Source organism: Maylandia zebra, linkage group LG8 (assembly GCF_041146795.1).
Source record: "Maylandia zebra isolate NMK-2024a linkage group LG8, Mzebra_GT3a, whole genome shotgun sequence".
Classification (NCBI taxonomy): domain Eukaryota; kingdom Metazoa; phylum Chordata; class Actinopteri; order Cichliformes; family Cichlidae; genus Maylandia; species Maylandia zebra.
Window position 1 is genome coordinate 25,822,565 of NC_135174.1, and position 12,788 is coordinate 25,835,352.

At 37.4% G+C, this 12,788-nt stretch overlaps 2 protein-coding genes across 4 annotated transcripts in view; one reads left to right on the top strand and one right to left on the bottom strand.

Moving 5' to 3' along the window:
- The window catches only part of ormdl3 (ORMDL sphingolipid biosynthesis regulator 3), a 53,164-nt gene that overhangs the window by 11,404 nt on the left and 28,972 nt on the right, over nucleotides 1–12,788 (bottom strand). The window lies entirely within an intron of this gene.
- The window catches only part of wnt3 (wingless-type MMTV integration site family, member 3), a 74,978-nt gene that overhangs the window by 494 nt on the left and 61,696 nt on the right, over nucleotides 1–12,788 (top strand). The window contains exons 2-3 of one of the 2 annotated variants that reach the window (XM_076887697.1): nucleotides 578–765; nucleotides 2,100–2,193. In XM_076887697.1, the coding sequence (XP_076743812.1) occupies nucleotides 2,156–2,193 (38 nt within the window). In that variant the 5' untranslated portion in view covers nucleotides 578–765; nucleotides 2,100–2,155. The remainder of the gene's footprint in view (nucleotides 1–577; nucleotides 766–2,099; nucleotides 2,194–12,788) is intronic. The other variant, XM_004556788.5, reaches the window with a different exon arrangement.

Here is a 12,788-nt window from a genome sequence, read left to right on the forward strand (position 1 = left end):
CGTTACTCTCATCGAGTAACGTAACGGAATACGTTACAGAATTCATTTTGGGGCATGTATTCTGTAATCTGTAATGGAATACATTTTAAAAGTAACCTTCCCAACACTGCAGATAAGTAAGGAATAAGTAAAAAGTCAACTGAGCCACTCTTTAAAACCCAAACAGGAGAGCCTCATCCTGCTTCTTTCTTGCAAAATCGATATGACTCCACATAAAAATTGCTCTGCGAGTATAATGTTGTTATCACCAGCTATCAAAAATTTATTCCACAATGTAATAAAGTGGAAACATAGTTTAATGTAACAGCAATAATGTACAAAAGCTGCTTCCTCACTAAAATCTGTGCTTTTTGCTTTATTTTAGGGGGTTGTTATTGATTATCTTTGAGTCACAGACTAATGAGCATCACACAGTATGCCTCTGTGTTTCAGGTCCCACACCGTGATAAAAAAAAAGAAAAAAAAGAGTAATCACAAAGAGGACAAGAAAGTAGATAACTGCTGTTTTAGTTTTGTTTAATTTGCTTGTTCTATATCTAATTTGAATTCATTGTCACCTCTGCTTCATTCTCTGCAGCCCTGAGGGGGGAATATGTTGGGACAGATGCTAAGCAGTGGCCGCCTAATTGCTTCTTCCCACCTTTGTTTCCTTTGCTGTGAAGGATCTGCAGTGAAGGCTCTAACGACTTGGACAGAGAAATCTGTCTTCTGAGTATAACAACAAATAACGACAGTGAAGGGAATTTTGGTTCCCTATTACCTCAGGTTAATTAATATCATTATAATTTAATAATGTTAAGTGACGCTTATAGCTGAAGCTTTTTATTTTGTCATGTGCTGCTTTGTTTTTAAACATACATGAGTCTTAATAAGATAAAAGATGTCATTTTATGCTAAAGCCTTTTTTATTAGATATACAGTCGAGCAAAAAAGAATTTTTCCTTCCTTTATGTAAAACTAAGTGCTCCTCCCATAGGAATTAAATATAATTAAAATATAATAATAAAAAGAAAAGAATTAAGGTGTTGCAAAAGTACAGACAAAGTTTAGACCTCTTGAAATGCTGTGGTAGGACATTACGAGAGCTCTGCAAAACAAAATCCTGCAAACCTCAATAAACTCAAGCAATGTTTTTAAGGAAGAGTTTGCTAAAATTCCTCCTCAGTGATGTGTGAAACTGTTAAAGTCATACAGAAAACCGTTATTTCAAGTTATTGCTGATAAAGGTGGTTTTACAAGCTCCTGAAACATGTGGTATAGTTAGTTTTTTACAGGACTGCAAAGAGTCTGTCATGGTACTGCGTTTGTGACCCAGTATTTGTGTTTCAGACCCTGGAATTATATCTTTTAATTATTGTTGTTCATGGTTTTGTTTTTCTTTAGTTCTCAGTGATCTTCGTTCTCTCTTCGTGTTTATTTCGGCCTGTTTCAATCTCTGTCTCCGTGTGTTCTCTGGGTCATCCTGTGCTCGTCCTTTCTTGTCGAGTCAGCCTTGTCTCTGTGTTCGTTCATCTCCTGTCTCCCCCCAGTCTGTCGTGTCTCCTTGTCAAGTCCACGTCTCCATACCTGTCTCCTGTTTCCCGTTTTATTTTGATAGTTCCTTGTCCTGTGTTCAGTGGATTCAGTTTTGCTTCCTCCCAGTCTTGTTATGTCAGATTATTTCCAGCTGTGTTTCCCATTCCCTCGTTACTCCTTGTGTATTTAAGCCCTGTGTTTTCCTCTGTCAATTGTCTCGTCGTACACCCTCTTTGCTATGTGTTTCTTCCGAACTCTTAGTAGTATCCTAGTCCTCCATTTCCCAGCTTAGTTCCTTAGTTTCCTAGTTGCTTACTTTTTATTTCTAGTTCTTTGTTTTCTGTATAAATGCAGAATTATGTCCAGTAATAAAGCTTCCGTTTTCAGTTAACTTCCCATGTTTGAGTCCTGCGTTTGTATCCTACAGCCATGACAGAGTCTGGTAGAAACCCTCTTTCACAGCTGTACTTATATAAACTAGGTTTTAAAATTTACCAGACAATTGTATTATCGTGCCACTGGTATTCTGTCTTCTTTAAAAATTTGCTGTAATTTATACATGTTCTTCATTCTGTGTCCTTCAGTGTAGTGGGAACCTTGGACATGTAGGAGAGCTTGGCGTCACATCACAGTGCAGCATATGGCAGCAGGAAAAGGTCAACTCTGCTTCAGTATCAGGTGCCAGATAATACAGAGCACACGAGGACACATTTCAGGCAGTGTTTGATATGTTTTAATGAGACAGGTGGGTGCATGATCAGGTGTCAGCCAAGAGCTAGAGAGCATCAAAACTAAAAGGTGTAGCTACACCTAATTAACACATGAATAATCGATTACGTCTTTTATCTTAGTAACTGACGAGTTGCTACAGAGGGTTAAGTCCTGAGTAATTGACACTAGCTGCATCTGAATGGTAAATCAGCTAATTATAAGTATTTTGCTGAGATATAGGTGTAAATGAGCTTTTCATTAGATTGCTAGCATAAAAAGCAACATACAGAACTGTAGTGCTGCATCAGACAGTGCAAGAGCAAAAAAAAAAAAATGAGCCACATTTTTTTTTAATTCACATCCCAACATACTGTATACCAAATCCCCATTAAATGGTATCTATCAAGTTTTATTTCTCAGTGTTTATCCAACCAGAATGAAGATGTCTAGAAACAACTTCAGTGCTGCTGTTGATGATGACGACACAGGGCTCGCTGAACATTTATGTAAAGCGTTGTGTCAGCAAAAATAGTGCCATACATCCACCTGACTAATACACAATCTCTAGAGGCGTCCAAAGACAGTTGTAGACTCTGGGCCTGAAAGGAGAAGCCAGTATGGTAGTGCCTTAAACCTGGATTGTTTCAAAAACCCAGCAGGGCATCAATCTTTTAGCTGCAAAGGAAATGTTAAAAAAACAAACAAACAAAAAACCCACAACAACAACTTTGGGGTCTTTATTTAGGATCTCAGTGAGCAGATTCCTAATTAATTTACTGTGGAAATTAAATGGCAAATGGACTGGTGGATACATAATGCTTTTATACTCTATTTGAGCACTTAAAACACTTTATATTTGCCTTATCTACACCGATTTCTCCCATTTTTTGTAGAGTGCTTTCTTCACACAAATTCATGCTCCAGTGAATGCCTTGCCCATTCTTGCCCAAGGATACTTAGGTATGCAGACTGGAAACTGGAGCAGCCAAATATCAAACCAACAACCTCACCCATCAATTGAAAAGCCAGACGCATCATGTATCAGGTCTGCAACCAAATCTGAGGCTTATTGAAAACGTTCAAAAGGTCTGGAGAAATATCGCTCATTTTCAGACTTTAGCAAAGTACTGTACAGTCTATAAACACAACTGTTTTTATAATTCAGATAAATGAAACATGCTGTGTGAAGGAAAACGTGACAAGTGACACTAATCGTGTCGCACTATTTCACTGATGAGCAAATGGTGGTGGTGAGACAATCACATAAACACAATTCCAAGAGTAAATTATTTACACTTTAAAGCCTTTCATATTCTATTTCACTTATATTATACACACTGTCCATTTGTGGCCATCAGTAAGTCTAAACAGACAGTAACACTACAGTCAAAATGAGCACATAAAAAGTAACATCTGATTTATAACAGTTTATACTACAGTTTGACCTGTTAATACCTCGAGGAATGTCTCGTCCTGCTCTGACCTACCTGTAAACCTCTTTATGTTTACATTTCTTTATACTTTGTTTACTGTATTACTAAATACATGTAAAAACTGCCCATGTTTCTAACACCTACTTTAGCAGAAAGTAAATCTAATCTTAAAAGTTGAGGTGTTTGTTTCCCCGAATCCAAACTGCGAGAGTGGCCTGATGGCTGAAGGCGCTGCCTCTCATTCCACTTTTAAAAACTCCATGAAGCACGAGTACGCCTGAAGTCTGAGAGAAAAGTGATCTTCAGCCATTGATTATAACGGATGTGCTTTATGTCATTTTTACCATTACAAGCTCCTCAAACAAGAGTGCTGTAACTACTGAATGGTTGTATTATATAACTGAATCATTCTAGCATTCATCAGCATCATCTAGTTCCTTTTTCTTATTATATTTATCTTTATAATTACTTCAATAAAACACTGATGTTAAGAATTGGCCTGATAGATCGTCTAGCTTTCAAGGTGCTGTACTATCATTTTGCTGGACTTGTTGCAGTACAGCATACAGACTCACTGAGTATATTAGAAGGAAAATAACTCATCTCTCTTGACTGATGAGGTCTTTTCTGGAAGTATTGGCTCTGATCACTGAGCATGCAATTCGTTTTAATGAGAAATCTTTGAATCTTGGGCAACATTTGTATGTACTGTCTGTAAGGTGGGTTCCCAAGCAACAAATGGTCTTTTCAAGCCTTTAACTTAAGTGTGTGTAGAGTCACAGAGTCTCAGAGAGCTTTAATTTCAACTAAGTCATTGTCTAAGAAGCAAATAGAAAATCTGGAGATACTCCTCATAAATATAATTAGATTTATAAAATCAATAAAAATATGTGATCTATTGCCTTGTGTTCATGAGGGGCAATCAATTGTATGCATTAAGAAGACCAATCATCCGTAGTCCAAAAAACCTCCTACAGTACATGCTCCATCTGCTCCACTGTATTAAATAAAGCCTGCCTGGGTTTCACTTCATTGTGTCTACTTCAGCAGGGGAAAATAGACTCCAAACCTGGGCTCAATAACCAAATAAGGTCTGAGGCATCCTATTCATTGTCCAATCTAGTGCTCAAAATTGAAAGAAACCAATCAAAGACATCAGTTTTCAATTTTGGCACAGCTGAGAAAAATATTGATCAGGCAGGAGTTTCTTATCTAAACACTGGAAAAAAGGATGCGCTAATACCAGATTTATTATGTTTACTACTAAATCAATACCGTGGCTCCAAACATGATTTGCTTGAATTAAGATTAAAGTAATCAAGACATGTAATATAGTTAAAGACAACATGCTTGACTCAGTCACACAAACCTCCAAAATAAATCTACATTGAATTTTTCTATTTACTGAAATACCAAGAAATTTTTATAGAAAAAAAACTGGACACTTTACTGGCCAACAATTACATTTTCACTCTGTTTTTTTGTTTGTGCATAATTCATCAGTACTTATTGTGTTAGTAATTTTTTCTAATTAAGAAGACTAAAATCCCAGCCACATAAGCCTTCAGACTGGTTGGTGACCACCTGAGAAACATCAGTCTCTAGGGGAAAATATGAGTAGCAATGCACAGGACGCCATTGGGTGCTCAAAGCTGTTGTATAGTTGATAAAGCCCCAGTCAGTGATCCCCTGATAACCAGTGGTCACTAGAGAAAAATGCATATTCTTTGTTTATTGCTATGATCGCTAACAGGTTGCCACAGTTGCTACTACTCACTAAGCAGTACTGCAACTGTGAAGAATGCAATGCAAACCAGGATAACTAACCATTCACCTACTAGGTATGTAGCTACTTTGATAGTGTGTGACTACTGAGTGCCATCTCAAATCATTTAAATCATTCATGTATTCAAAATGGCGAGTTTAAGTAGTGAAATACATGATTTGACACATCTGCATCAGTTAAAGTGCAAAAATACTATTAATAAATATTTGGGTGATCAATCGGTGTAAAATGTTTAACTGTACCAACATGTCAGATAGCAGTACAGAAATATAGGTGTCCTAAGACAATATTACCTTTATTTTTTCTAAAACAAAAGCTTATTTTAAAAATTAACATACAAAATTAAATGCTGGTTGAAGCCAGTCAAGAACTTTAAAAGCTTTTCCATGACCGAGTTGTCTAAAAAGAAACGGAAAATCCATTCAGACATTCAATGTTCAAAATATTCACCAATTTCCCCAGCCCATCTAATTATTAATGTCAAAATGAAAAATGTATACAACTATGTAATATACAAGAAAAGGCTGGCATTAAAATTAATAGAAAGAAGAGTATTAACCATTAGAGAACCAGTGTCCTCAGGCTAAGCAGAGTAATTGCTGTAGTTAAAATGACGTTTTTATCATCACTCATTTGTTGCTGCTCAATTTTGCATTTCTTTTCCATGACACACTCATTGTATTGATTCCTTATAATATAATGCCTCATCTGACTGTAACAAAAATGGATGAGTAGAGGACTAATCAATGAACCTCACTCACAGGACACCTGGAGGAAACCTTAGCAAAGCCGCACAGTCAGGAGTCTGCATACAGTGATGGAAAACACTCGATCCTTTTATCCAACTTGCTTTATGTTATTAAAAAAAAAAAGGGAGAGAAGAAATAAAAGAGCGACAACTGACAGCCCTTGTATTGTGTTGACGGTGGGAGGATTAAGGACTGAGAAAACTTGAGAAGATGAGAAGAGACTGAGCGACCATCTGAATGAGGCCTTGCAGCGGGGCAGATTAGCTGCGTTTGTGGTGTTCACACAGATTTCATGAAGCTAATATCAAAGCAGCAGCTGGAGGAAAAGGCCAGGCAGAGACACATGAGGACAGCGACAGAAAAGGGAATGAGAAATGCAATCTCCTTAAAAGAGGAGGAGCCTGCCATCAACTGGTGTGTGTGTATATTTTCATATACTGCTCTGCACTGTCCTGCCCTCTCCCTCTTTAACTTGAGAGGAAATTTTCTTGTGAAACTCAGCTGGCTAACTCTTCTGGGATAATATTTTATACAGCTGCAAACTAAAACCTTGTGATGGGTTCAGAAGCCTTGTGATTGAGAACATCTTTAAAAATGCAAACCCCTTCAAAGAGCTTCACTCTGAATCCATCTGAAGACACAGCTGGCTTTCTCCCAGACTTTTTTTTTTAAATTTTCTTGTGGAAAAATTCTTTTCTTATGACCTTGATGTAAGCTCTGGGGTTATTAGAGGCTCTTCCTATTCGTGCAAAAATTGTTGAAACGCATCGTTCTCTGAGAGGGGATTAGCATGTTTTGGTTTCATGTTCTCATTATGTTTGCTGTTCTAATGTAGTATATTATCTAAGAGTAAATTGTTGGATCATTTTCAGTGATATCTCTGTGCTGCAATTCATCACAGTGGCAGATTTAATTTCCTGTATAGATGATAATCTTCCCCAATCAGATACAAAACTTGTAATAACAAGAATACAAACAGTTCAGGTGTTTTTTGTTTTGTTTTTTTAAAATGTTATCTATTTTGAGGCTGTACCTTAGTGGAACAGAGCTTTAACTCCAAATTATATACAGGAGGTGTGGAAAGTCTTGAGCCACTCCTGATTTCTTTATATTTTGTTTCCAAGGAGCCAGACGTTCTTGCATTTTTTAAGTGGTCTTGAGCAACACTTCTCCAGGTTTTCTGGAGGTCTTTCAGTTTTTTCCTCAGGCATTACGTCTTTTATGGTCCTTGTACCAGATCATTTTCAGAGGAGCGTTTTTGTGTTTGTTCGTTAAGCCACTTAACACTGACTTATGAATCATTCAAACATAAAAGAGACCTAGCTCAAGAGATGAGCCAGTGTTGTGTCTACACATAAAAGACAACTTAGCAACAGACCAGTGTTTCTTTAGGTGCTTTGTTAGTAGCAGCAGATGAATAGCATCTGAAAGTAATGCGTTTAAGAAAGGGCGGCTCAAGACAGCCAAAACCCGACACAGGACCTGAGAGATGCGTCTCACCCTTCAGCTGATCCATCTACTGTTCACTGAAGCCTCATTAGAAATGATCTCAGTGGAAAGGTGGCTGTTAAGAAGCCATTCTCGTGGATGGGAAATGGGGAGAAAAGGCTGAGGTTTGCCAAAGTGTACATGAAATGAACTGAAAATCAGTGGATGACCCAAATGTGAAATGTGTGGCTCAGTGAGTTTCTACAGCAATCGAAAACGCAGTAGAGGCTCTATTATGGTTTAAGGCTGTATTTCAGCCAGCGTTGTTCAAGATCTTGTCAAAATTCCCTTCCCTCTCTTCTTCTTAAGGAAGCTTTGCCCACTATTGGTCCCTGTATCCAACTTTTACTGAATGCATCACAGCATTACTTAGAAGATTATTAAAAACCCTAACTGTTGACTTGGGCCTCCCATATTCTTCTCTTCACCAGCTCGGGTTAGTTCAAAACGCAGCTGTGTGTCTCTTAACTGGTACTAGAAATTATGATCACATCACACCAGTTTTAACCAACCTACATTGGCTCCCTGTCGAATATCGTTATCAATTTCAAAATTCTCTTCCTTACCTTTAAAATTCGAAACAATTTGGCTCCCAGCTATCTATCTGAACTCCTCTATTTGTATAATCCTAATAGAGCACTAAGATCTTCCAATCAGATGCTCCTGATCACGTCTGAAGTCCAGAGGTGAGCCGGCTCTTGACCGGCTTTTGAATCAAACTAGTTGATAACTTCGTGGCTAGTTATGCTGTTTACCCATATTGTTCATTGCCCTCCTTTTAACTGTTTTATTCTAACTGTCTTGTGCTATTGCTCTGACCAACTGTGAAGCACGTTGGTCAACTTTGTTGTATTATGTGCTATAGAAATAAATTGTGATTTGAAAATTGATGGAATTATGAACACAGATTTTAATCCACTATGCACCACCTTTTCAAAAAGCACCATTTTTCCAGCAGGACATTGGTTACACACACACACACACACACACACAAAATGTTTATTAACAACAATGAGGCGTCCTTTAAGCTTTTTTTTCTGGTTTTTATTGTTTCTACCAATATCCAAAAATGTAAACCTGTTTCTTTAAATTTGAAGATCATTAAGTCACTGAATCATTAGACAAATAAGTTAATGATAAAGGGAAAATTTAGAAAGGTTAAAAACAAAAGGCAGCCAACATCCAAAGAAGAGCTTTGAATGTCCTTCAAGGAGCCTGGAGGACTGTTCCTGAAGACCACTTAAAAAATAAATAAATAAATAAATAAATTTACATTAAAGCTTGGAGAAGAAAGTTCAGTATAAAGGACGTCATGCTAAATGCAGATTTTCAAGCTCACTAGAATTATACAAACTATGTTTTTGCTTCCCTGTTTCAATCCAAGAAATGAGTGGTGGCTAAAGTCTTTTGCAATGTACTGTAGTCTAGTAAGGACTGTTATTACCATGTCTGAAAGTAATCTGCGAGCACAAACAGTTCGTCCCATCATAAACGATTTGGAAAACACAGAGAAGTGTGTTCTCTGGAGCTGCTTCAATTAGAACAAATGGAACAGTAACAAAGTGTTTGTGCTGAAATTTGACATTCAAATGAGCTTCATAAATTCTCATTAGGGCAGCAGTTATTTAAATTCTGAATGCATGTGTCAGCTATTATAATTAATTAGTTCGTTAATGTATACAGCAGGGTGACTGCAAGCCATATACCACTCTTAATACATTTCTAACCATATCTGAGCACATTTAACATTGACCACAAGTACTGCAGCCTGGGCATTGTTATTGTTGCGACCAAAAGTAGTTATAAAACTTACATTTTCTGACTCGTTGGCAAACTCTCTAAAGATTATACTTAATGGCGTTTTATTTTTGGACTTATTTCCAGTTGATTATTGTAGTTTCAGTTAATTTTTGTAGTTCATTAGTTCCAGGAGGTCAGAGTACAGACGTGTGATGTCATCAGTAAGCGCAGAAAAAAGAAAAACAGTGTGTGAGACGTGAGAACATTATTTGCTGATGATATGCTGCCTGTAAACTCCGAACCTGAACTGAGGAGAATAAAGTTGCCACAAGGAGAATGGAGTCATGTCTTTCTGAGGGTGCAATATTATTAGAAGTAATAATCCTATTTTCAGTTAAAAGTGACAAACAATTATGTAAATCAACTAAAATGGCATTTATGTAACTTTAATATTTTTTAATTTTATTTTTTGTGTTGCAGATCTCAGTTCACATGCACTGCTTTGGCTTGTTGTGCCACTCAGTCAAACAGATCTGGGATACAGAGTTGATTTTTTTTTCTTACACAATTATTTATAAACTTAAAAAAAAAAAAAAAAAAAAAAAAAAACCTGAACTATTAAAACATTTATTACAGCCCCATCCCCTTGGCCATCAGGTTACATCTAGCCAGTGTTTTTGACCATAAACCTTGTCTTTCGAATCACTGGTGATGGAGAAGAGAGCTAACAAAAAGGTCCAGACAGCAGGGGACTTGTCCACCCTGGGAGACTTGCAAAGTCGCCATGGAGACAGCCTAGGCCAACAAACTAACATTTCATGGTCACGTATTTCTGAAAGCAGACCAAGTGTTACAGAGTAAAAAAAAAAAAAACTCAGCAATTCCAGGTAAAAATTAACGATCTTTCCACAGGTTCCCTTTCAAGGTTTATTGATTTACACACAACACAAAACTGGAGCCTTATAGTAAAAAAAGTCATTATTATTTATTTATTTATTTATTTTTAATCTTCTTTATTACTGAAAGATAATAGACAAATATATGAAAAGATAATAATTGGATATTTGACAATTACTGGAATGTAGATAAGCTACATAATGTCAGACAGCAAAATGACTCAATAATACAGGAGACAAGTTAAAATTATAAGTGAATTCTAAACTACCAGCTTACATTGATACACATGAACGCAGTCAGCGGGGCAAATAAAACAGGCAGACAAATATCAGACAAGACAAAATCAGTGCAAGGTCCAAAACCAGCACAGCCACTGTCAATTCACTGACAAACATAAACCACAGGAAAAAAAGAGGAAAAAAAACAAAAACAAGAAACTCACATGCAAAGGTCTGTGGCTCTCATTCATTGTATTAATTGAACTGACCTCACAGCCCATTGCTCATTCAGTCAGCTGGGTTCAGTTAATGTGCAAATGTATTGTTTATAAGGTTGGGGAAACCTGCAGTCAGCTGAGACTGAAGATGTCACTTGGACAAGTGACAGAACGTTTCTCCCACTGAAAACGTTACGTCCAAGAGGTCCAATCTCACCTCTTTTAAGAGGTCATACATTATAAAAAGCTAAATAAGAAATGGCTGGATAGCTTGACTACAAGGAAAATCAAAAAATATGGCACCTGAGGATTACCTGATCAGGAAGAGGTAGTCCAGAACACAGGCAGGAAAAAACTGGCACAACTAAAACTTGAACCAAAAGATGGACCAGATTCAAGAAATACAACATAAAAGAGAAAATGGTGGACAGCAATCAAAACAAAAAGTCACAAAGTAAATCAGTTTGGGTGACCACTTATACTTTACGCAAATACAGTTTCCTCTTCCAGGAACCAATTAATATTACGTCAAAGAAGAGCACACAGCATCATATTGAATTCACTGTACTTCCAGTATTCGGCCAAACATCTGTAAAAGTCCACTTGGGAAAGAAAGGCTGGATGGCTGCATACAAATTTCAACTTCTAAAAGCCAGAACTGTCTATTTGCACAATTCTGTCAAGGTTTAGGACAACAGTGCCAGGTTTCAAGAGGTTTCTTTGTAAGTACTACTTTTGTAGTTTTATGTTACCTTGGACAAGGTTTTATGTTCCCTTGCAAATTTTATTGCTTATTACACCTTTCAAAGAGCCAAGCTGCAGCAGTATATAGCCACCCAGGGGGTTAAAACAGTGCATCTACATCTGTGGTTGAAGCTATGATACGTTTACAGCAGCTGTGCTTTAAACACTGTAGTCATCAAAGCACTGCCAGCACAATCATGTCAAATCACTGTGCACATACAATGGCTGCAATAGCACCAGATCGATTGAAATGTGTCACAGCCATAATCATCATAACCAAAGCACAGCCAAGGTTACAGCCACAGCAATAATCATAATCAGAGCAGTCTGTTATCGTTTAATAGGACAAGTCCTTGGACGAATAATTGAAAGAAATGAGGTGTTCAAGACTTTTGCACAATTCTACATGGATGCAGCTCTTTGTCAAAGAGGCAAGGTCCAAAAACATCAAAAAAAAATCTAAAGCACAGGTAAGAACTGGCCCAATAAAATAAGGAACAGATGAGAGAAAAAAAGCCATGAACAGGTGAAAAGGTCAGACACAATGAAACAGGAAACTGCTGGAGAGGAAACACAAATGGAAAGTATCAAAATGGGGATTTACAAAAGCACCGTTTTGGGGGAGGAAAAAAAAAGTAGCCATGAGTTGTGATGAAACCAAGGTAATGGACTGCTTGGCAGGTGGTCTAAAATAACCTTACATCTAACTTCAGTCAGAAATACTCACTGTGAAGCCAGTGCCATTATTATCCAAACTGTTACAGTTAAATTTAGTGGCACAGGTGCCACTAAATCTATGGTGCTGTGAGCTGCATGTGAAGTAGAGTGAAAATTCAGCAGGGAGCAGAACAAAGCAGGCAGTTAAAATATACTGAATTAGAGAGAAATCACCACAGGTACTGTAGACTAGGCAGAAAGGAGGATGCTGGCGAAGGGAGAAACACTTAGCTAATGTTTACGGCAATGTTGCAGGCTGCAAATACAGCTTAAAGACATCTTTAGTTTGAACCTTCCCAGTCTTAAAATACCCATTAAAATAACATTATGACATCCCAGCACAAACAGATAATTTCCCTATATTTCATAACTCACCACGTAGGATTTGGCAAAGCTTACAACAGGGGTATGACTGGTTTAATTCACAGGTGTGCTGACACAAAGCTTTACTAGGTAGAGGTCATTTCTGCTTATTTGGATCACTAAGCTTCTTTAATGTGTCTGTAGTTCTGGATGGCTTTGTCTCAAAAATATTATGGCCTGCTGTTGGTACAGCCAACATCCAACATCCA